This window comes from Apostichopus japonicus, chromosome 13, assembly GCF_037975245.1.
Source record: "Apostichopus japonicus isolate 1M-3 chromosome 13, ASM3797524v1, whole genome shotgun sequence".
Taxonomy (NCBI): Eukaryota; Metazoa; Echinodermata; class Holothuroidea; order Aspidochirotida; family Stichopodidae; genus Apostichopus; species Apostichopus japonicus.
The window spans coordinates 21,748,336-21,771,208 of NC_092573.1; the positions used below are offsets into that span (position 1 = coordinate 21,748,336).

At 38.7% G+C, this 22,873-nt stretch overlaps 1 protein-coding gene across 1 annotated transcript; it reads right to left on the reverse strand.

Annotated features, from left to right (window-relative positions):
- Window positions 1-1,063: 1,063 nt before the first annotated feature.
- On the reverse strand, window positions 1,064-22,231 carry LOC139979033 (uncharacterized). Its single transcript, XM_071989669.1, has 10 exons — window positions 22,044-22,231; window positions 15,518-15,724; window positions 13,769-13,983; window positions 13,493-13,615; window positions 11,395-11,956; window positions 9,026-9,057; window positions 6,609-6,801; window positions 5,469-5,683; window positions 4,587-4,706; window positions 1,064-3,027 (listed from the first exon to the last, which is right to left on the reverse strand). Exons 2-10 carry the CDS (start codon window positions 15,703-15,705, stop codon window positions 2,462-2,464), a joined length of 2,214 nt encoding a protein of 737 aa, XP_071845770.1. The 5' UTR covers window positions 15,706-15,724; window positions 22,044-22,231; the 3' UTR covers window positions 1,064-2,461.
- Between the last annotated feature and the right edge of the window lie 642 nt (window positions 22,232-22,873).

Below are 22,873 nucleotides of genomic sequence, written 5' to 3' on the forward strand. Positions count from 1 at the left end.
CAAAACGTCAGTTTTCTGAATTTTGTCGTTTTGTCGAGATGGTAGTAAGTGTGCAACTCGTCAATTTGCAGAAAACTGTTGCATTGACGAGATCCGTTATCTCGTCAAAACGTCAATTTTTTTAATTTTGTCAACTTGTCGAGATGGTAGTAAGTGTGCAATGCAAGAATTTTCTGCAAATTGACGAGTTGCACACTTACTACCATCTCGACAAAACGACAAAATTCAGAAAATTGACGTTTTGACGAGAATTTTGTCACGTTACCATCTCGACAACTCGTCAATTTGCAGAAAATTGTCGTTTTGTCAAGTTGGTAACTCGTCAATGCAATGTCCCTTCTATGCTTCCGTACCTATCTCAGGAAAGGTGCCAAAATGCAGAAGGAAAACATCTTTTTTGATATGTTATCAATCAGGATCTGGTTTGTTGCATGTTGACGAGCATGAATGGGATTACATGTGGTGCAAAAATTGGGTCAATTGAGGCAGTTTTAGACCCCTTTATGCCTCCCAGGAACAGCATACGAAAATTGTTTACTCCTGTAAGGCTTATTTTGATAGTTCCCGGGAACGGTAAGCCGGGCCTTACACTAATAACGTCGAAGCAAGCGTGAACAGGAAATAATCTCCAAAAGCGGATATTTGATAATATTTTCCTTTATTATTAATTCTGAAAAAAACTGTAACTTGGGATAATTAAAAAGGAACAGACATAAATATAAACTACAGGGCCCACTGTTCTACGTCTGTAGACTTCGGGAGATAAACTTAAACTCCCCAATACGTCTTTAGGAGACACTTAAACCCCCGAATCAAACATAATAAATTATGACACCATGCACAGGGCATGATGCGCTCTGTCCCTGGAACCTGATTGGTCCAAACTTATTGCTAACCCCTCACCCAACTCTTGATTGGTTGAGTGCCAACCTGATATGCAGATGAGCACATGCAAATGGGCACTCAACCAATTTGAACCAGTTTGGCTGTCTTCCAACCCCACAAACCAAATCATTTAAAACAAAACATCTGTATACGCTTCTTGTAATAGGGACACAAGTCGTATATTTTATCTTTATATCTCCTTTTATTTGGCACTTGTAATTACAGTTCACAGATCACAATTAAGCGTAATATTTTCTGTTTCTTCTGACGCACTTTATGCGGAGTGGTAAAAGACGGTATCAGAACCCATGTAGATATGACCCTATCCCTTCAACATGCACTCATGATTTTACAACGTCACCCAACTAAATGATTTCCCCCTATGGCTATGTCAATTTGAAAACTACACTTCTAATAGCGCGTGATTCATAGTCCGCCACACCACAGAGCAAACCAACAAAACGTGAGCCATGTGTGACGTCATAATAACAATAACAAACTAGAATATGCTTCACACTACTGAGAGAAGAGGTTTGTTTACAAGCCTGACGAAAACTTTAGGCTCAGAGAGCAAAAAATCTGCAGATTTTTTTGCAGCAAACTAAGTTACCTCTAGAGCAACAGTTAAGAATTTATTATGTCAGAAGATTGTATACAAACAATAACCGTTGACCTCTTGTGCGTCATAGTCATAAACAGGCCAATCACGTTTGTATTCTAAATCAGCTGACGCATGCTAGATCAATCATGTCATTTGAGGCAAATTTCTTTCCAAGTTTGTGCACAAAGAACATGTGCTCTCAGCATCTTTATCATGTATCATGTTCTAGCTCTAGCATACTCCACTCCAAATGCCAAACCTAGTTAATGTTTAAAGTTATTCTTCCATTTTGATGGATGGCATGTGATGAATGTAATACTTGGATGAGATATTATCTAGAGGTCGAAGGTACAGTCTCTGTATTATATAAGAACAAACTTGGGTACTTGAATGACTTGCAACTTTACAAAAATGAATATTCATGACTTAAGTGTTGATATTGGAAGTTTAAAGGGAGTTGCTAATTGGGAAATTTAAAGTAGCCACAGCACACCAATATATCAAACAGTGTACACATATTCTAGATTCTGGCATTTAGAAACTCACAACCAGCACTTATGCAGGCTACTGAGTTGAAAGAATTGTAACCTAAGGACAACCTGAAGGAAATTTGGTTTGTCATTTGTAAAATTTAAGTAAGTAACAACACCACCAATAAAACAACAACAACATAGATATAGCAATTCATGATATATCTTCACCTTAAACTTTAAATAGAAAAAATGAAAGGCATCATGTATATTAATTTAAGAAAGTCCTGTAAGAGGACAAAATGTGATTATCTAATCAGTGGCATAACCATTTCTCCCTCATCCTTCCCCCTCCCCCAACAGCCTCGTCTCCCCCTTGATCCGTAACCCAACTTAAGAGATATGTAAGCTATGCTCTTGTGTTGGGTCTGAACCATACCTTATGTGGTAAGTAAGTTATATCATTTTACAACAAACAAAGTTTGTCCGCCATGTCACCTTAAATCTACTTCTTCTTACAGTAAAAGTCTTGCCCACCGCCATGAGCATTTGGTGCCACCGAACAGATTTCCATGCCAGCTGCAGATATCATCTCTACCGCTTTCTCACGACCCCAGGCTGCTCCCAGTCCCATCCCACCTTCAGAGTACAATGATGTAGGCATACAGTGCAATAAGCTAATCATATACAGTAGCTGCATACCTTCTAACTTTTCCAGATTATCTTTAACTTTGGTATAACTGAATGGTTCTAGAGCAAAATAAATTCCACCGGGAGTTAAAACTCTGTAAACTTCGCTGAGTACTTTATCCGGATAAGCCTGATCATGGAGGGCGTCGTGCATGAAAACAAAGTCGAATTTACTGTTCCACTCTGCAGGTAATACAGCTGCATCCCCTGTGATAAACTCAACGTTCTTCAGGCCAAGACTTTCTGCTTTCTTTCTTCCTACCACCACGCTCTCCTCCAACAGGTCTACAGCACAGATGTTACTATTCGGGAATGCCTTTCCTAGTACGACTGATGAAACACCTTCACCGCAACCTATATCCACAACAGAGATTCCCTTACCTACAAAGGGCAGAAAGGGAAAATGAAATTGAACGAATGGAAAATCAAGAAATGGTAAACAGTTACCATCCTCTAATATAATACTCTTCAATCCTGTTAGAAGTTTCAATGTCATGGCACTGACAAGTACAAGTTTTAAGGCATGCTGGGTATATTCTCGATTATCGCTCTTTGCTAACGCTATTCTCATCGGAAAACAAAACTTTGCATAATTTACAGCAATTGCAAAATTACCTCATTTCCTACACTGGAAAAGTTGCATATTAAAGTGTGATGTACATGAAAGTTGGAATAACAAAATTTCTGGACTGATAACAGCAGACGCCTGAAAGAGATCCATCTTGACGATGCAGAATACTTGTAGCTGTGTCATGTAATGATCATACAGTACCGCATATTAGATTATAACTATATCTAACTTCATATATTTTATGTCAACTCATAATTCATTGCGACTCCTTGATCCTTCCATCCCTGCCACAAATGCTATATTCAGGCTTTAAATAAATTTAAATAAATGAATAACCAGAAAGCCAGTGGGCTTATTGTGATTCCTTGCCAATTGAGATTATAATCCCAAGCCTTCGTCATTGTTGATAAAATTGATCAGCAAGGTTCTTTAACTGACTTTGGACCTACCTACTAAATATGTAAAACTCATCTCAAGCCCTGCCTCCTAATAAATGTGCATAATATCACATTGAACATACATTATCATGTACCCTCTATCAACTAACAACTTCACACAAAGTATGATTCAATTCTGAAAATGTTTACATTTGACCCTGTGACCTCATTAATATACTTGAGATGAGCACAGAAATCAATAGGGCTCTTCTACTCACTATGGCGCATATATGTATCAAGTATGATTTCAATCCAACTTCTCGTTGTTCAGATACCATGTTTACAAGCTCTATTTTAGTGAAAATCAACATAAGCCCCGCCCCTAATAAATATGCATAATATCAACTGAGCATATCTTACCATGTACCCACTATCTACCAACACATTAAAACCAAGGATGAATAAATTCTGACTTTCGGTTGCGGAGTTATTAGCATTTGGGGATTTTCACCCCGTGACCTCATTATTATTCATGTGATGAGCAACAAAATCAATAGGGTTCATCTACTCAGTATGACGCATGTGTGTACCAAGTATGACTTCAATCTAACATGTCATTGTTGAGTTATCATGTTTACGACCGAAGGGCGTCACTGCCGTCACATACACACACGCAATCACCATCGCATAGATTCCTTGAACCTTCAGGCAAGGAATCAAAAATGACTTGAAATAAAAAGAGATTTATATCCTCCCGGTTTCCGTTGTCCACATTTTGTTCTTTTCTTGGTTGTCCAGAAAATCACAGATAGATATATTAAGAAAGAAAATATTAATTGATACCAAGACAGGTATTTCAAGTCATACTTTCATGCTCCTTTACCTAATCAATGTCCATCAAGTTGTTCTAATAATCTCCACTGCAGCAATGGTTATTACTTGAAACTTTTGAACATGGTACTGTCTCTAGTAAACTTGCAATACTTTCTCACCAAGTAAGTTTTTCAGCTCAGGGTACTGGGATAAAGTTGGCAGCAAGCCATTCTCCAGAAATCTTGAAGTCATTTTGGCTATGACAGTATACCCAGAAGTGTAAGCAGTACAGGATACACCTTTGAAAAATAAACAGATTTATAAGGCAGAAATACAAATTAACTATCCAACAGATGTAATAGTAGCACCCTGTATTAATTATGCTAATTTTAATTAGACAATCTAACACCCAAAGGAACCCAGCAACATTACTATGTCAACTTGCTATGTAAAAGCAAACAAAATATATTTTGCAAAAGATGACAACTTGACAACACATACATACTGTAAGTCGATGCAAAACTTGACTGTGAAGCTAGCATTGTTTTGACAAAAGCTCTTTTGGGTGCTATTGAGTGATGCAACTTGTCACCTTTTTACCCAATCCTCACCACCCTCCCCCCTACTCCCCCACCACCCACCCCCCCACAAAACCATTCTAGCATTGTATTAACTGGTAATTGAAAGGGTGATATTTCATATTCCTCCTGGTCACCTTTCTGCAAACAAAAATCTTTATCAGTTTTGAAACTGCATCACCAATTCACCATTCATGTAAGACTGGACTGGACATTACACTTGGCTACATTTGTAAAGAATTCATTGGCACTGGTATACAACCAAAATGAAAGTTTAAGCTCATCAGTGTCAAAGTTAAAAGTATAATGCTTTAGTACTAAAACTGAAGTGATTAAAGTTGGTCAATGAATGCCAAAGCGTAACCAGATTCATGCCCGATTAACTGCTATGTTAACTTATTGTGGCTCCTTACCACTGATTATTAAACACATATAATCCACACAAAAAAGGAAGAAACAAAAACATCAAACATTATATCTTACCTCTTGGGCCATCTTTCTGAAAGCACTCCCTCACCTGCTCGTAAACATTTCCTCCAAGTAATGGAAGCAAGGAACCCAATAAAACACTGTCCCTCATTGGTCCAGATTGAGTCAGAGCTGGTGCTCGGTTGGGTGGAAGGAAATATTTCTCACCTGTGGAGTCCAGTTCCACAATATGAGATGTGACCATCGCTCCCAACCACTCACGGACGTATCTAATCGTTGAGAAAGAAGTTTAGAAATAATTGATAGAAACACAACCAAGAGTGCTTTAGGCTAGAGGAGATCTGCAATTTGGACACAGGTTTACTTACTGTTTATTCTATCAATGGTCCTTATTTCGTTTGCTACTTGAATTTTCCTGCAAATTTCCACCAATTTTAGCAAACCTACCATGTGCTACACAAAATCAGGTTCAGTTGATCAACCTAAGACACCTTTCCTGAAGTTTTCACCAAATGGATGTTACAAAAACTAAGTACTGTACATAGAGACTTATAAATGATTACAATGGACTCTAAAAATTTGAATCTATCAGAATGAGAAGCATTTCATTATTAGAAAGAAAATTAATTTTCTTCTTCAACGTCCTCAGCATAGCCGTAGCAAGGTTCATCATTTCAAATTCTTGTCAATGTCCTTTTTTGCTGCAGTGAAATTTATGCTTCAGACAGTAGACTGCCATCAATTATTAAAACAGCTGAGTTTTACAACCTTGAACATTTCTATTTGGTTCCATGCCTTTAAATATATTCTACTGACAGATCAGACGAACAATGTTAAACTTATATTGACAAGAAAAATATTCCACACTTTTAATTCTTAATATCTTGTCCTTAACTTGAGATATGATTGATTGAATGTCACCTATTTTGACTTGCAACAGCTTGCAGGAGGGTGTCTGTGATGTCATCATGCCAGACATTCTTCAAAAGCTTTACTTTGGCTGTTGTAATCTTCTTGTTAACTTACTGTTAAAAACCTGATATATTCGACAGCTTGCTTAGTTGTCTATTTTTTCCTTGAGTTAGAATGTCATCAAAATGAAACCAATGACATATATTTATTAGTATTTGGACAGACAAAGATGTAGAAACATTCAGATGGATTACACAAGTAAATACACTAATAAGAACTCACCTCTCTTTGAAATTTCCAGCATCTGCAATCTCTTGGCTGGTTTTAGGTTCTTTCATATCAGCAAGTGCATCGAAGAGTCCAACTTCATGACCAAGAGAGATACCGAAACTGGTAAAGCCATGAACCATTATTTTCCCAACTCTCGCTGCAAAATGCTCACTGGTCTCAGTTGATTCTTGGGAAGCCATAATTACTGTAAATCACACGTGCCTGAGATGAATGGAGTATCTTTTAAAAGTAAGTATGGCTAAAATTAATACCAGAAAGCCAACCGGCTTAGTGATTCCTTGCTAAATTTCACATGAGAACATTTAATGAAACCTGCAAACAAAGTTCCTGACTAAGGTGGAGTCACATACCACATATGAAGTGCATCAAAAGTTGGAATTATTCCAAAACCACCCTTAAGAAGCGGTTCTATGGTCACAGATCCACACCATGAAGACTGAGACCCCAGTTGGAGAACACTTTAACCTTCCCAACCATACCATAAACGACATGTCCCTACAGGGGATTGAATCCTTAGGTAGCCGTCCTGACCTAGTACGAATCAGCAGAGAGAGGCTGTGGATGCAACGCCTTCGCACCATTCAACGTCATGGTCTCAGCACTAAAGAAGGACATGACTAACTTTTCTTCTGTTCCCCCTCCTTCTCCCCTTGTTCCCCACCCCCCCCCTCTCCCCCCACTCATTCACTCCTCTTCTCATAGCTCTCTTCCACTCTTTTTTATCCACACCTTTCTGTCTTTGTCCCTCTCCAGTTTATTCCCTCTCCCCTTCTTTTAATACCTCTCTCCACCCCTCCACTGTTTATCTCCTACCTCTCCTCTTGCCCTGTTGGTTTCTTTCTTTCTTCTCTCCATCCCTTGTCTACTAATCCCCTTACATCTATCTCTTTGTGTTCACCATGCTCATTAATCTGTCTGTATTCTGTGCATGTTTTTGTCCCTTCTGTTAAGTGTTACTTGTCATTTAGCCTTTGAAGAAGATCCTGCTAGGATTACACGTAAAAAGTTGTTAGACGTTGACCTATGCTGGTCACAAATGACCTTTAAACTGCACACAAATCACTAGGGTTCTTGGGTACTCAATAAGGGGGATCCACATACTAGGTATACAATTTATCCTGGCTATACATTTTGAGTTAGTGTTTACAAGGTTTTCATGTTTTATTCTATGTTGACCTCTGACCTTCCTGACTTACCAAGGGGCCCAGAACGGAACATCCTTACACTGAATGAAGCAACCCCCCGCACATGCACCGCTGACAGAACATTTCTCTGTACTAACCATGGATCCCCCTCCACCTCTCTCTCTCAGCATGAACCACTTACTTTGTCAGTTGATAAGCCATTGCCCTAATTGAAAAGGCGTCATTATGAAAATTGCACACATTTTCATCAACAATTCATCACAGTAGACTACGTAAAATATAGATGGGCATGTTGTCATAAATGTTGGCCTAACATCGAGCCAATAGTATGCCCTACTTATTATAAATCTGTTTATAGCTCCATGGTATTACTTGGCTATAATCCGTGAGTACAATTTGCCTGAACTGTTATGCAATCAACTAAGGCCTAGCCTGTTAGGGAGAAACATAATATCTATGATATTTACTGAGCTACAGTAAGGAAGAAGTAAATAATGTTGACTACATACAATCCCAATTCTGTGGCAAAAGTGTGGGATGGCTTAGTTCTAAAGGTAAATATAGGTAATTACACAGAAATGGACGTACCTGGTAGTGGTTGTCGGACCTGGATACCTGTTCCACGGAACTTGATCATGTGTAGGTCTACTAAGTACTATTCAGACCCCAAATTAAACACTCTTCCATGAAAAAGTTTCTTGAGATTACGTGATCGACCTGCCTTGGTCGTAAAATGACCTCTTTTTACCGTTTAGTCTGGAACGCCTGTTGCATATTTTTTCTTGTATGAGGGTTTTTGTGTGAACGCTGTATGATTAACCAGGGAGTTGTTATGCTATTTAGAGGGATCAGGTATTTATAGGACCTTACCTAACCTTTGTTCTAGTCGATAAGGAGATTATGTAATTGGAAGTATCAAATAATTGTAAGGCAATAGTGGAGTAATGTTCTTAAGTACTTGAAAATGTGTATTTTTTGTGTATTTTGCCCTTTATTTTTGTAACAATATAGTTTATGTTTACTCATGCATGTACGCTTTCTGCGAGCTCGTGCTCGCTGGTGGAGAAGGCTTGTTGAGTTGGCCACGAGGTGTTACAAGGATAGTTCTTTGATTAAATATGTGTTACGCACGGTTCCAGTGTCGTATATAAGTACTTTGATCAAATATATGTTACACATGGTTCATAATGTTGTACATAGTACTTTGATTAAATATGTGTTGCGCACGGTATAGTGTTGTATCCTTCCGAACTCTACATTTACCGTAATCGGCCTCACTTTCAGAATTAACTACACTGTAGACATGAATATATTCCCACACAGTGTTAACACAATGAGCCTAATGAGTAATGGTTCTAAGAATATATAGAGGCTATAGTTTGTTGAGCCTTAATTAGGTCGATTTACGACCGTGGCAGGTCGATTGCGTAATCACAATAATACCTATTTCCAATTTTGAAAATCTGATACGTTCATTAAAAATAGTCAGAACCTACAGAGAAATAAAGTTCTATCACAAAATATTGTGAAAAGAGATACTGAGTGGGATTTGACCTATTTTCCAAGCACTTGTATGATCAGCCTTTGGCACAGCAATAACGGCATCTTGGTTGTTTTCATTACTATCTTTGTAATACAAAATGAATTAAAAAAAATCGAAGATCGTTCACTGAGAGAAAATGCAGTTCAAGAAAATGTTTTATACCTCAATATGACTTTGTGGTGTATATCGGGCTTTATAATTCACTGTGCGTGTCTAAAGGGGCTACTGATGGCTCCATTTGAATATTAACCCCTCCCTGCAGCAGTCTGCAGTAGCTACCTCCTTAATTTTTCCCGAAATGTGAACAAAAACTTCACCAATAAACATCAAATGAGTATTGTGCCCCTCCTTTCATTATTGGTGCCCCTCCATAAATTAATTGTTGGTGCTACTCAAACTCATTGTTGGTGCTACTCAAACTCGGATTACCTGCTCCCCATGAGCTCAACAATTTCTGTATAGCGCCGTCTCCCCCTACATTTCTGTCTAATTAAAATTAGCATGGCTGGACGGCTGGACTTTGTGCCCTATGAATCTAGTTAAGGGCCTAAAGCAGCCGCTAAATACCCATGATTTGTAAATCATTCAACAAGTATATTTTCCCCAAAATTCGAGCTGATCTGGTGCATCAAGTGTGTCTATATTTGTGAAAAAGGAAAGATAATGAAAGAGGTTTCATCATAGATAATGAAGAAAAACGCAAATTTGAGGAAGTAAGCCTCGGAAAAGAATCACACAACCAGAAAGTATACGGTCTGTCGGTCTATATTGTCAATACTGGATAAACAGCTCCATCCAGATACCCAGTAGAAATGTACCCTCACAAAGATAGTTTTACACCTTCAAGGACAGTTACCCACTTATTCCTACAAGAAAAATCACTTGTAAACAGTCACTTCTTGGCTAACAATATACTGCACGGAAATCGGACGTCTCGCTTCAGTGATCGGTGAGTGGCAAGCGCAAGAACAAAGAGCAATTACCTCACAAGCTCCGCATGTGAGCATCTAGATGTATCACATGGCGTAACTATCAATTTTAACCAGTAACAAGAATATTTACGGGGAAAACATTTAATATAAGGTAGGAAACAATCATTTAGATATAAATGAAAGTTAAATTTATAGAAATACTAAGATCCTCAACCCATTAAGAGAAAATATACAGGTACTAAATTGTATGATGCCAACTAATATCATCGTGAACAACTGACAGGGAACAAATCATGCCTACCCTGGATAACCTTGGGTGAGATCTGTTTAAGTTAAAGCGACACAGGGAACCAAAACAAGGACATACTCTAGAAATTCCACTTTACTACAACAACATCACTGTAATATTTCTTGCTAATACTTTAATTACAGTGAGTAGGGCCCTTCGTCAAGCCCTCGACGGTTTATTGCTCTACTCCCTTCACATCATGTTTCTTTTATCACTTTTATCATACCTGCTGGTTATTGTAAATATTAAATGAATGATGTGAGAAGCAAATAAATGAATTGAAATATTTTGACGATATAAGATCAGGATTTCTTCGAGATCTCGTTACTATAACGTATAGCCCAGCCAGTTGCGCGAGTCATTGTTTTGGGTGTATCAAGATGGCACTTCCTCCCAACCCCCCCCCCCTCCAATGTTTGTGTAAAAGAGATAAACAATGACCCTTTGCATTATACAAAGTGTCCACTTGTTTGGAATAAATTTAAAATTTAAATAAATTTTTGTAATGAAAAGTTCCCTTTAGTATATAAAAATTGCCCATTTGTTGCGAATGTATATAAAGTAAATTGTAATTATCAAATGCCTCATTGTCGAAAATGAACAAAAGTGCCAATACTGGAATTTGTGGCACAGAATGCTCTGAACATCCATTTTATAGGCAACAGTTGAGTTAACTTTGTGGTTCGCGGTCTTTCAGATCAATGACACACGTCCCATGGCACATAGAAATTAACCTCCCTCCCTCCCCGCCCCCCCCCCCCCGCCCCACCTCCTTCCTCCCTCCAAGATTGAACCCTCTCCCACCGCCCCTGAAACTCCCTGAATATTGATACCGATAACGAAAAGGAGTTAAGTTGCGTACTTCTACTTCTTCATGCAGTAGAAGTGTTGGTATACGGTCTTAAGATCTTGTACGACAGTGCACACTTTGAAACCAGCTGCGGTTATCAGCTCTGTTGCTTTCTCCCAACCCCAGACTGCGCCAAGCCCCATGCCACCCTCACTGTACAAAGATGTAGGCATGCAGAACATCAAGCTAGCCATGTAGAACACATGGATTCCTTCCAACTTATCGCGGTTATCTTTTAGTTTGCTGAAGCTGGTTGGTTCTACAACGAGACAGACCCCATCGGAAGCGAGAATTCGGTAAACCTCGCCGATGGCTTTATCTGGATAAGCTTGGTCATGGAGCGTTTCGAACAGAATCGCGAACTCGAATTTATTGGTCCAATCAGCTGGCAGTTTGGTGTCGTCTGCTACTATGAACTCGGTATTCGTCAGATTCAGGCCTGCAGCTTTGTCTTTCGCATCTTGGATGCTGACCTCATCAAGATCTACCCCACAGAAAGTACTGTTGGGATATGCTTTGGCAAGTTCAGTGGTGGTAAGACCATGACCGCAACCAATATCCACGACACTGATCCCTTTATCTGCAGGGGAGATCAAACCAGTGAGATATTAAGGCCAAAGCCAGTATTGGGGGTCGGCAGGCCCCGGTAGTTGGGAATTATCTGTTGCCGGGTGAGGGTTGGTGAGGCCACCAACAATTTCAGGAAGGACACAATGTTCGTGTCCGGTTACTTGTGACTTTCTAGTGTGTATATGGTGGTTAAACTGAGATGAGCATTAGTCTGCATGTGGTCGGGGGGAGTTGGGGGGGGGGAGTATATAAGGCACCTCCATGCCGCAGAGTGACGAGGACGGGCTTGGGGTAAGGTTTGATAGGGTACATGGAAACGTTTTTTTTTATAAAATCAATAGCGTGGTGTGTTTCATATGATGAGGTTTGTAAATAAATGTTTTATATATAGTTGGTATTGGCATACTTGGTCAACTTCGCGTTGCCATAATAATTCATATTAATCGCATATATTTTATTATAGAGGTTTGAAGGTCAATTTACTAATTATAATACAGTAAGGTTCCCAACATAGAGGTGCTTACTGTTTATATCACCATTTCATATTTGACCCCAAAAGTATTTTTCTGGAATTACCAGACGCCATCTTTAACGTTGGCAAGACTGTGCATATAGATATGACATCAGAGTAATTGTCAAATCTTATGTGTGTGTGTATGTGCGTCGTTTTGTGACAATCCTCACAACGCCGTCACTTCCACAGACAACCAAAACACACACACACACACATACTCACTATCAAAGCCTCCTACTATATATGTGTTTTAACACTCACGTGTCAGGCAATATTCCTATACTAACGAACGAAGTTCAACATCGAAGTTGGTTATTTTTGATATATCGATACTCACTCAATATTGTTTCAGCTTTAATAACAAATATTTCATGCACTTCGATAATCAATCCTGGAATTCCGCGTGTTGCCCTATTCCTCATTCCACCCCCTTCCCACATATGCAATCTTGTTTTTCTATTGTATTAGCTACAACCGATGGCATTTCCCTTTATTCTGACCCTCTGTCTGGACAACCGATGAAAATCGTTCTCTTAACTAGTGACAGGAATTTCTTTTGTCCCAGGTCACCATTTGTGAGGCCTAGACATGTACACACACACACACACACACACACACACACACACACACACGTTTGCATTACATTGAGACCGAGGACCCTATTGAATTTTCCATTGTTCAAATCCACGTACCGTTACATTAACAATACCCCATACAATAGAATTCTTCCGAAGACGTGGTGATTCTTTAGAAATCACAACCAAGGACCTGAAATTCTTTTGTTCAAAGTCCTCGGTCAGATAGCAAAACAAACGCACACCCACACACACATGTAAACACAGACATATATTGCTTTGAGGTAAAAACAAATGAGCTACGTGAGTAATAATAACGTACCTTGATCTCAATAAATCATATGAGTGTACATGTGAGGATAGCAAATGGTATACATTCTTACACCATACGCCACAAAGCATATATACTTTTGTACGGTGACTTGCGTTCTGCACGGATTGATTCGTATATACTTACCCAGCCGCTTTGTTAAATCTGGATACTTCGACAACAAGGATGCGATTGGATTCTTCTCCAGATAGTTCTCTGTCATTCTGCCTACGACTTCATAACTTGCACAATAAGCATCAAAGGACACACCTGATGTGCAGAATGAAACCAAACCAAAGTATACCAAACGTACATACACATAAATATAAACACAAATTATTCAACTTTTTTTTTCGTCATTCAAGTACTTTTTTACTTAAGATTTTTTGATACAAATAAGAAAGGAAAAAGGAATCCACTCACCTCTTGGTCCATCTTTCTTAAAGCAGGCTTTCACTTGACCAAACACATTCCCTCCAAATGTTGGAATCAAAGAACTCATCACAACTCCATCCGACAGTTTACCGTTGTGAGTCAGAGCTGGTGATCGGTTGGGCGGAAGGAAATAATTCTCGCCTGTTGAGTCCAGTTCCACGATTCGAGCAGTTACCATAGCTCCCAACCACTCACGGACGTACCTGAAGAATTTCGAGACCATTTAGACCACATACATATACACGTATCTAATGTATATAATTGAGGCGATTAATGGATGATTTCACAATTTTAATTGTATTACGAGTGATGAGATTTGTTGGTCATATACTGTCCTCATCTCGTTAAGAAAATTGTATGAAAATAGTTTCAAAACATTATACACACACACACACACACATATATATATATATATATACATACATACATATATATATATATATATATATATACATATATATATATATATATATATATATATATATATATATATATATATATATATATATATATATATATATATGTGCTTGTGTGTGTGTGTGTATAATGTTCAAAGTACCTATTTCGAGATCCGGCTTTAGGAATCACAAATGATTTCGCGTTGGTTAGCATCATGTTTGATCTCTAGAGTAAGGCAAAATATGTCACTAAAAACAGAACTTGTATTGTTCGATACAGGTGACAAATGCCTACAGTGGAATTACGACCTTCCTTACCGGTTTCGAACCTCTGGACATACAATCAGCGTCCATAGCCTAGTGGTTAGGGTGTCCGTGTACAGAGCGGAAGGCCCGTGGTTCGAATCCCGGTGGAGGCTGAAAGTTTTTTCACTGCTCTTGATTTTCCAACTCATTACGATTTTCATTTATATATATATATATATTTATATATATAGATCCGTCCGAGAATTTTCTCTTTTGTTCAGTCATTTTGTATGCTTCTATGTAATTCGAGTAAAATCAAGTGCATGTGACGAATCTGCATTCTCTATACTTCTACGAAAAGTTTTGACAATCTTTTGACAGTAGTTTTGATTTTGATTTGATTTAAAAATCTTTATTTCAACCATCGTCTCTTAACATAGTAAGTATGAATAGTTATACAATAATGTGAAACAAGGTGTACCTAATTTAAGCAGCTTAAAACCAAAAAGCAATGATGAATGTAAATGAAAAAAGAATGGGTTAAGGGAAATCCAAAGAAGCTATAACTAGCTTATGTAAGGTCTCCATGAACAAAGATATAAAAAAAACAGAAAAAGGAAACATCTACAATACACATGTATTTAATTATACAATTAATCGAAACGTCAGGAAACTTTCTTTTACACATTCTCCTACACAGGCTCTCTAGTGGATAAGCAGTTTGCTAACAGTTTTATTTTATTTTAATTATACAATTGTATACTTTGAAATTGGATAACGCTTTAAATGACTTTTAAATGAGATATTACTTGTTTTAGTTTTAATGTTATCCGGCAAGGAATACCATATTTTTGAGACGATAAAAACGAGAGAGAAGGGTATCTTCGGATCGTGAATGATAAACTGAATTGAATTCGATAAAGTAGCTGTTGAAGTTATGAGCCTGGAGTATTATTATGTACATATTGATAAACAAATGTATAGCAGTTTGATTCTACCTTGAGAGAAAACCCATCACTCTGTGTTCAACAGATGCCGAACGTAGTAGTATACAAGAACCATATGAGCAATGGTTAGTAAATGAGATATATACCTCTCTTTGAAATTTCCTGCATCTGCTATCTCTTGGCTGCTTTTGGGTTCTTTCATATCAGAAAGTATATCAAACAGTCCAACTTCATGACCGAGAGCAATACCTAAACTGGCGAAGCCATTCGCCAGTATCGCCCCAACTCTCGCTGCAAACTCCTCACTAGTCTCAGAAGGTTCTTTGGACGACATCACAAATGATCACGAGTACCTTGGAAATAAAATCAAATTGAGTATATGGTTTGAACTAATAATCAGCATATACCATACCATACCAATTATCATAGTTAGCATTGTTAGGGAAGTAGTCCTATAGCATGGACTCACTGAAGAGACTTTTTTTGGCATATTATCAGTCATCATGATTCTCTATTTGAAGCTTGGATGTTGAAGAGGATGAAAGAAACTACTGATGGTGTAAAAATCAAGAGAAAATGTGATTTAGGTGTCGTGGGGGAAAACAAGAACTTTCCGCAACATCAGGTGGCACATGGGTTGGAGGAATACTATGGTAAACGTTCGCCTCGCCTAGCTCAATACTGTCCACATCGTTATCATGTGTACATTTGTAGTTGCCATGGTAGTCAGCATATATAACAGGGAGCAACAATGCACGAAATGCGTAAACTTAAATCCACATAGCATATTTCAATGTGAGTTGACACGTATCAGCATGAATGGGTGTCCGTGTGGGTGTGTTTGTCTGACCTATGACACGTAGATCAGTGGGGTAGGGGGTATTTCACCTTCTTAAGGCTATTTTAGGTGTACCGTATCCTGATATTTGAATACTCACCGAAATGATGCAGGGATTGTGAGGTATATATGGAACTCAAAAAATCAACTTATTTTTATATTGATAACTTAAAGCATCGAGCTGAATGATAAAGTAATGCCGTGGAGTAAACATTCATATAGAAATATGGCAGGAGGGCAGCAGTGGCGGAGCGTCCATACAGTCAGAGGGGCGGATCCCCCCCCCCCCACCTGACGGACTCAAATGGACTGCTGGCGCCCTTTTCAGCTTTTTACCACTTTTTACTTATTCGCATTTATTGACTTTTATATTTCGCTCTCAAATACCTATTGACATTTGTCACATTTTGTTTGTGTAATTTTCTGACAAAATGGCGATGACACCTATTTATTCTCTGTTTATCTGCAAATTAGCAAGGCCCGGATAGGGTCATTTCTGGTGATCTATGGAGTATCTTTACTCAAAAAATTTCTGTTCGCTCCGCGCCAACCTGTGGTGGCGCTCCGCTTAGATAGTATCGAAAGCGCCCCTACAGACCATTCTCGCCCCCTGACCCATACCCCTATAAGCTCCGCCACTGGAGAGCAGTATAACAACGCATCCCCCTTTACCAATGTTATACGCTGGAGGAAGTTCTCCAATTTTTCACCCGCCCCTCGTTCCTACGCATATTGTCTGTAGAATAAATCGTTCGCAAAGTACGGCCGCCTTGGAACCGTACATCACCATTATTATCTAAATACATGGGAGTGGCGGTATTTCACCAGACATAAAAATTGTGTTGGAATGCAAAAGGTAAAACCTGGTCCTCAAGACGGTTTCAGATAACATTTAGGGTCACTACTGACGATCTTTATAAGTATGTGTAGGATCACAGCCAACTTGAACTATTCAGTACTATAAACATTATTAACTGAGACTTCGTGTAAAAGTACCCCAATCTGACATTATTGTAGAAGGGCAACTCTGCAAACACCTGTTTAGGAAATTCACAATGCCATCTATTCTTGACATGTACGGAAAAATTTCTTTTTTTTATTATTTTGTTATACATGTCGGGATTAAACTGTGTAGTTTGGTCCTCGATCCTTTGCTTAGTTTCTTTAACAAGCAGGGATATATATTTCAGTTTTGGTCATTCTTGGACCAAGCTGCATGGACCTGTTTCTGTTCCCGTGATTTGATTTATGCGAAGCTTTATCAGTAACAACCTTTCAAATTTATTAGGCTAGGAGTTGTTCACAGTTGAGAGGTCAATTCTTAAAATGAATTTTATAGAGCCTCAATAAAGCATTGACGTTTATGTCGCTATAGTGTTTACCGTCGATTTCAGATTGATGGTTGATTGTAAAACATCATTACAAAATTCGTGTACTATCGTAGTACCAGAGGTTTGGCACCGTTTATTTGAGCTCTTGTATTTTTGTGATATATATATATATAAAGTGGCAGTGGCGGACTGGCCACACGGGCATTTGGGCAATGCCCGGTGGGCCCGTGGGTTGGGGAGCCTGGTAACTTGATTACAGCCCATTTTCACAGTAGTTAATAGAATACAGACGGGGTGTGTAGAAATATATTTTTAACTGTGGGAATCAGCTCATGAAATCACCATGTTAGTTAGTCTGTTAGTTCGTAACAAAGAACGTGCTACTTGCAACCCGTCCGTGCTAATATTTTTACGACAAGACATACAAGTACGGTGACCAATGCATTCTGACATATACATAGCAATGGCAGAGAATACAGATTTTATTAATCTGCACCTCTTCCTCCAGAAAACGAAGTAAAAAGGGTAAAATCTTATTAGATTAGTTTGATATCACTCAGTATCTAAGTCCTGAGAGATTATGTATGAATAGAAATTACCCAAATTCAGTTTGGTGTTTGGTTATCAAATAGGACGGATATATGTTAGTCGACGACTTTGAGTTATTGTCCCCGTTTTACCGATTTCACGAAATAGATCCCCACACTAATTGAATAGGGTGACAAAAGTGCCACGGTGTGAAAGTATAGGGGGCTACCCTATAGAAAATCATGATTTCCTAGTATAGAGTGTGACACGAAGAGACTCAAGTGAGGGACATGAAGGGAGGGACATGGAGAGGGACATGGAGAGAGGGACATCAAGAGAGGGACACGGAGGGAGAGACGTGGAGGGAGGGACGCGGAGAGAGGGATGTGGAGACTGGAGAGGAATGTGTAGAGAGGGACGTGTATAGAGAGGGACGTCACGTCATTCTATGCTGATCTTACACTTCTTCACCCAAGGAACTTAGGTCAAGTGTCATCGGGTATGGAACGCGAAAAGGTCAAACTTATTTCGTTGTCTAAACTAAGATTGTTGTTGTCTAAACTAAAGTTGTTGCTGCTGTTTTACCACGTTGTTGCTCAAGCTCACGTTGATGTCTTAACTTCCGTTGTCTGAACATACGTCGTTGTCTAAACTTACGTTGTTGCCATCGGCGCTCTTCAAAATTGCTCAACCGCGTAATGTAAACCAGAATGCAAAATGCATTGAGGTTTCGATGACTTCAGTGCACTAGATTTCTGCTTGTTAGTATAAGCAGAACTAGTTGCTAGAATAGAAATGGTCCGAACCACCATTTTGATACAATAACACTATGGCATGATAAACACATGTCAGTCTACTGTACGTGTCTATACACACCTCCATCAAAAACAATAGGGTCTTGGAGGTCCAAGTCCATTTGGGGTCACTAGAGGTCAAATTGTGAAAAACTTGTAAACACGATAACTCAAAAAGGGAAGGTTGGACGAATCTCATATTAAGTATGTAATTGTGACACGTTCAGTAAAAGATTTTATTGAGGTCAAAGGTCATTCGGAATCACCAGACGACACATAGTGGAAACCTTGTTTTATAAGCTACCGTATCTACCACCGCCAGCCTATCAGATAACATGTGCGTTACGCCTCATAGGAGGCTGAACGGTAAACAACTTTTAAAATGTTATAGGCTATGCATATACGCTCTGATAGTCTGAAATCAAGTGTAACGAGTTTCTAGACAAATTACCAGCATAAAAATACTTCACTTTTAAACTGATTTCATGGAGCCCCTTCAACAATGTGTAGAGATACGCTGTGAATGTAGGAAATCAAGTACAACGAGTATCTAGACTAAATGCCGGCATAAAAATACTGCACTTTTAAACCTGTTTATTTGAGCCTCTTCAAAGATGTGTAGAGATACGCTGTGAATGTCGGAAATCAAGTGAAACGAGTGTCGAGACAAAATGCTAGCATAAAATACTGCACTTACAACTTATTTATTTAAACCATGATGTATGGATACGTTGTGAATGTCGGCAATCAAGTAAAACGAGTGACAGTAATATAGACAAAAAATTTCGTCCCGATCGAACACCGATTGCGTTTATTATATGACCTATACTTAAGTTACTAGTGTAGTTGTATGTATGCGATCGTATCACTGCCTGTTCTTTGTGAATGCTCTACACAATATATATATATGGCAGATGCCATCCAGTGCCCTGGCTTCGCTGTTTTACAGGGGCGGCCGCCCGACCTTCATTTCGCCTACCCTGCCACTCTTTCCTCCTCGCCAACTCTACTATACAGTACAGGTACTATAGTACCTCCATGCTTTGACCTTGCAGCGATTTCACCAGCAACCCCAACTCTTCAAGCATCCCCGTACCTGCAGTGTGCATATTTCGCTAAATCCCACGCAATTGTATTAGGCCTGTTCGAACTTCAGAGTTTCAACGCACATGCGTAAAACGTATATATATATATATATATATATATATATATATATATATATATATATATATATATATATATATATATATATATATATATATATATATATATATATATATTGACCAATTAGTTAGGGAGAGTGCACATGAGACTAACTTCTACTTTTTTATAGCTATATCGAATGATCACATTCTGAATAATTCGTTGAGGGACAGGTTCAAATGATCGGTTAAGGTCTCTCATAAATAAGTTTACATCTTTTCTCTACGTGCAGTTATTTATAAATTTATAAATTCTTGGTCCACTTCTGTTCTTAATTTATATTAATGATATGGATCTCACTTTGGAATATTGTTCAGCGGATATGTATGCTGACGACACAACATTTTATGCCAGTGATACATCTACCATTGACTTGAATAACAAATTGCAAAGAGACATGGAAAAAGTTAGTGCCTGGTGTGACCGAAATAAAATGGCAATCAACACCACTAAAACGAAGGTATTATTGATGGGATCTGGTCAGAGACTGGCTTCATTACCTGACAATGCAAATACTCTTTCTGTGACACTCGGGGGCAAAATTCTCAAGACTGTCAAATATGAAGAACTATTAGGTGTAACAATTGATAACAATTTATCCTGGCATATTCAGGTTGACAACGTTTGTAAAACAGTCTCAAATCGCCTCGCCTTACTGAGACGCATACAACCATATATTGATTTGAATACGAAAATTATCTTCTATAATGGGTATGTACGACCCATTCTAGATTATTGTAGTATAGTCTGGGGTACGTGTGGAGCAAATGATTTACAAAAGTTGTTACATATGCAAAAAGCAGCAGCGCGTATTATTACGAACTCGGGAAGATATGAAAGCTCGACAGAATTATTTAAAATGCTAAAGTGGCACCCTGTCGATACGCAAATACGTATACGACGATTGATCAGTACAAGACCATGAATGGCCTCTCCCCAAATTATCTAACCCAGTTATTCAACTTTACACACGAAATTCATAATCACAATTTGAGATCCACGACCCAAAGTAACTTATACCTGAAAGAGGGTAAAACGGAATATCACAAGCGTAGATTTTCCTTCATAGCTGCCAAAGAATGGAATAGTTTGCCAGCTGAATGCAAGCATGCCAAATCTTTACCTATTTTTAAACGTTTAGTCAATGATTTTTTCAAGTCTTAATCATCTCATTACGCTTTTATGTTCTATACCCATTTTTACAGTTTTGTGATTTACTGTTGTATACAAGGGCGTAGGAACCGGGGGGGGGGGGGCTGGGGGGGGGCGCCAGCCCCCCCCCCCCCAGTGAAAAATATGGGGGGCGGAAGTATCATTCCGCCCCCCGCTCCGCGAGTCAGAAAACCCCTTTTTCATTTCCAAATGAGAAAAAAATCTCATTTGGAGCACCAAATTGCATCTATAAGGCCAGGTGAAAATGCAAAATTATTTACAAAATGGATTGGGTGTTGAAGTGTGCTATATTGCACCAAATTGCATCTGAGGCCACCTGGAAATGCAAAAAAATTCCAAAGGGGAGGGGGACACCCCCTCCCCTTAGACCCCTCCCCCAGGCCGGCCATCAGTCTTCAGCCCCCCCACTCAAAAGTACCTTCCTACGCCACTGGTTGTATATATGTATGTTTAATAGTCTTACTCTCTGTTTATTGTTTCATAATATTATTCTTTTTATAATGACTGTATTTTAGGGCCTCGGGGAAGATTAGCTTCGGCTAACCAAGTCACCCTTTTAAAGGTTAATAAATAATAATAAATAAATGCTTTTTTTTTCTTGGTATACGGCAAAGAGTGTGCATAGGAACTCTCAGTGTACTTAACCTATACGTTTCATTTTCCGAGGAAAAGAGAGGCATGAATCTTTGATAACACACTGTTAACGAACTCATTAATATAATAACGTATTCATAGATGTTAATATCTGGAAATTTGTCCTAGTGCGAGATTTAAAAGTTAAACGAAAGAAAAGTTAATTGGTTACCTGTAATAGCGAGATTAAAGCGTCTTTTATCTGCAATGAAAGCTGGTGACCCAGTCGAAGCGTCAGGAAAACGATGAATCAGTTACGTCAGTTCGCAACTAGTGGCAAGAGCTAGAGGGGTTGGGTGAACTTGGGTCTATACCATAGTGAAATGCATGATGGGTGTTAGAAAATGTGTAACCAAAATATCTCATCAGCACTACGCTATATCATATTATAGAGATATATAAGATGTGTGTGTGTGTGATTTTACGTTTTCTTTCCCAAACATGGTTATTTCTATATATATCGAGTAGTACGCCCTCTAATCGGTGTCATGATCATTTTGAACTTGTGAAATCATTGACTGTGTTTTTAGCGAGTTTGCTGAATATTATATATTGGTATAGTTACGGGAATTACTTCTTGTGTAGATTTTTAATTCGGATGATAGTGACCGGATGATAGTGACACATTGGTGAGTAAAACACATATTGTTTGAAATTGACAAGATGCATTTGAAGGCTCAATTAAACCAGTTCGCGTTAATCGGTAATTGACGGGTCTTATCAAATTAATACCAGCCAATTGCGTCTCAAATTAAATGTTATCCTATTATTTTGTTTGCTGTCATCGCTACGAGCCCACCCACCCCCTACACCCCCTCGCCACACACGCTTCAGAGCGATATAACCTGCTACCATGCTTGTTATTTCATGCGTATGTTTATAACTTTATACCACCGTCATATCGACCGTCCGGAATTAAATCCGATATTGTTACTTATAAGCTGTTGCGTGATATATTACGTTATTTCAACATCTCACGTGTGAACTCACACAGACTGATCA

Excerpts from the sequence above, each read along its gene's own strand:
- LOC139979033 (XM_071989669.1), bottom strand. The coding sequence starts at position 15,705 with ATGTCGTCCAAAGAACCTTCTGAGACTAGTGAGGAGTTTGCAGCGAGA. Across the intron at positions 9,058-11,394 it reads CACTTCTACTGCATGAAGAA|TGTAGTTAATTCTGAAAGTG; the intron begins GTAGAAGTACGC and ends TCATGTCTACAG. Across the intron at positions 4,707-5,468 it reads TCAGAAAGATGGCCCAAGAG|GTGTATCCTGTACTGCTTAC; the intron begins GTAAGATATAAT and ends TATTTTTCAAAG.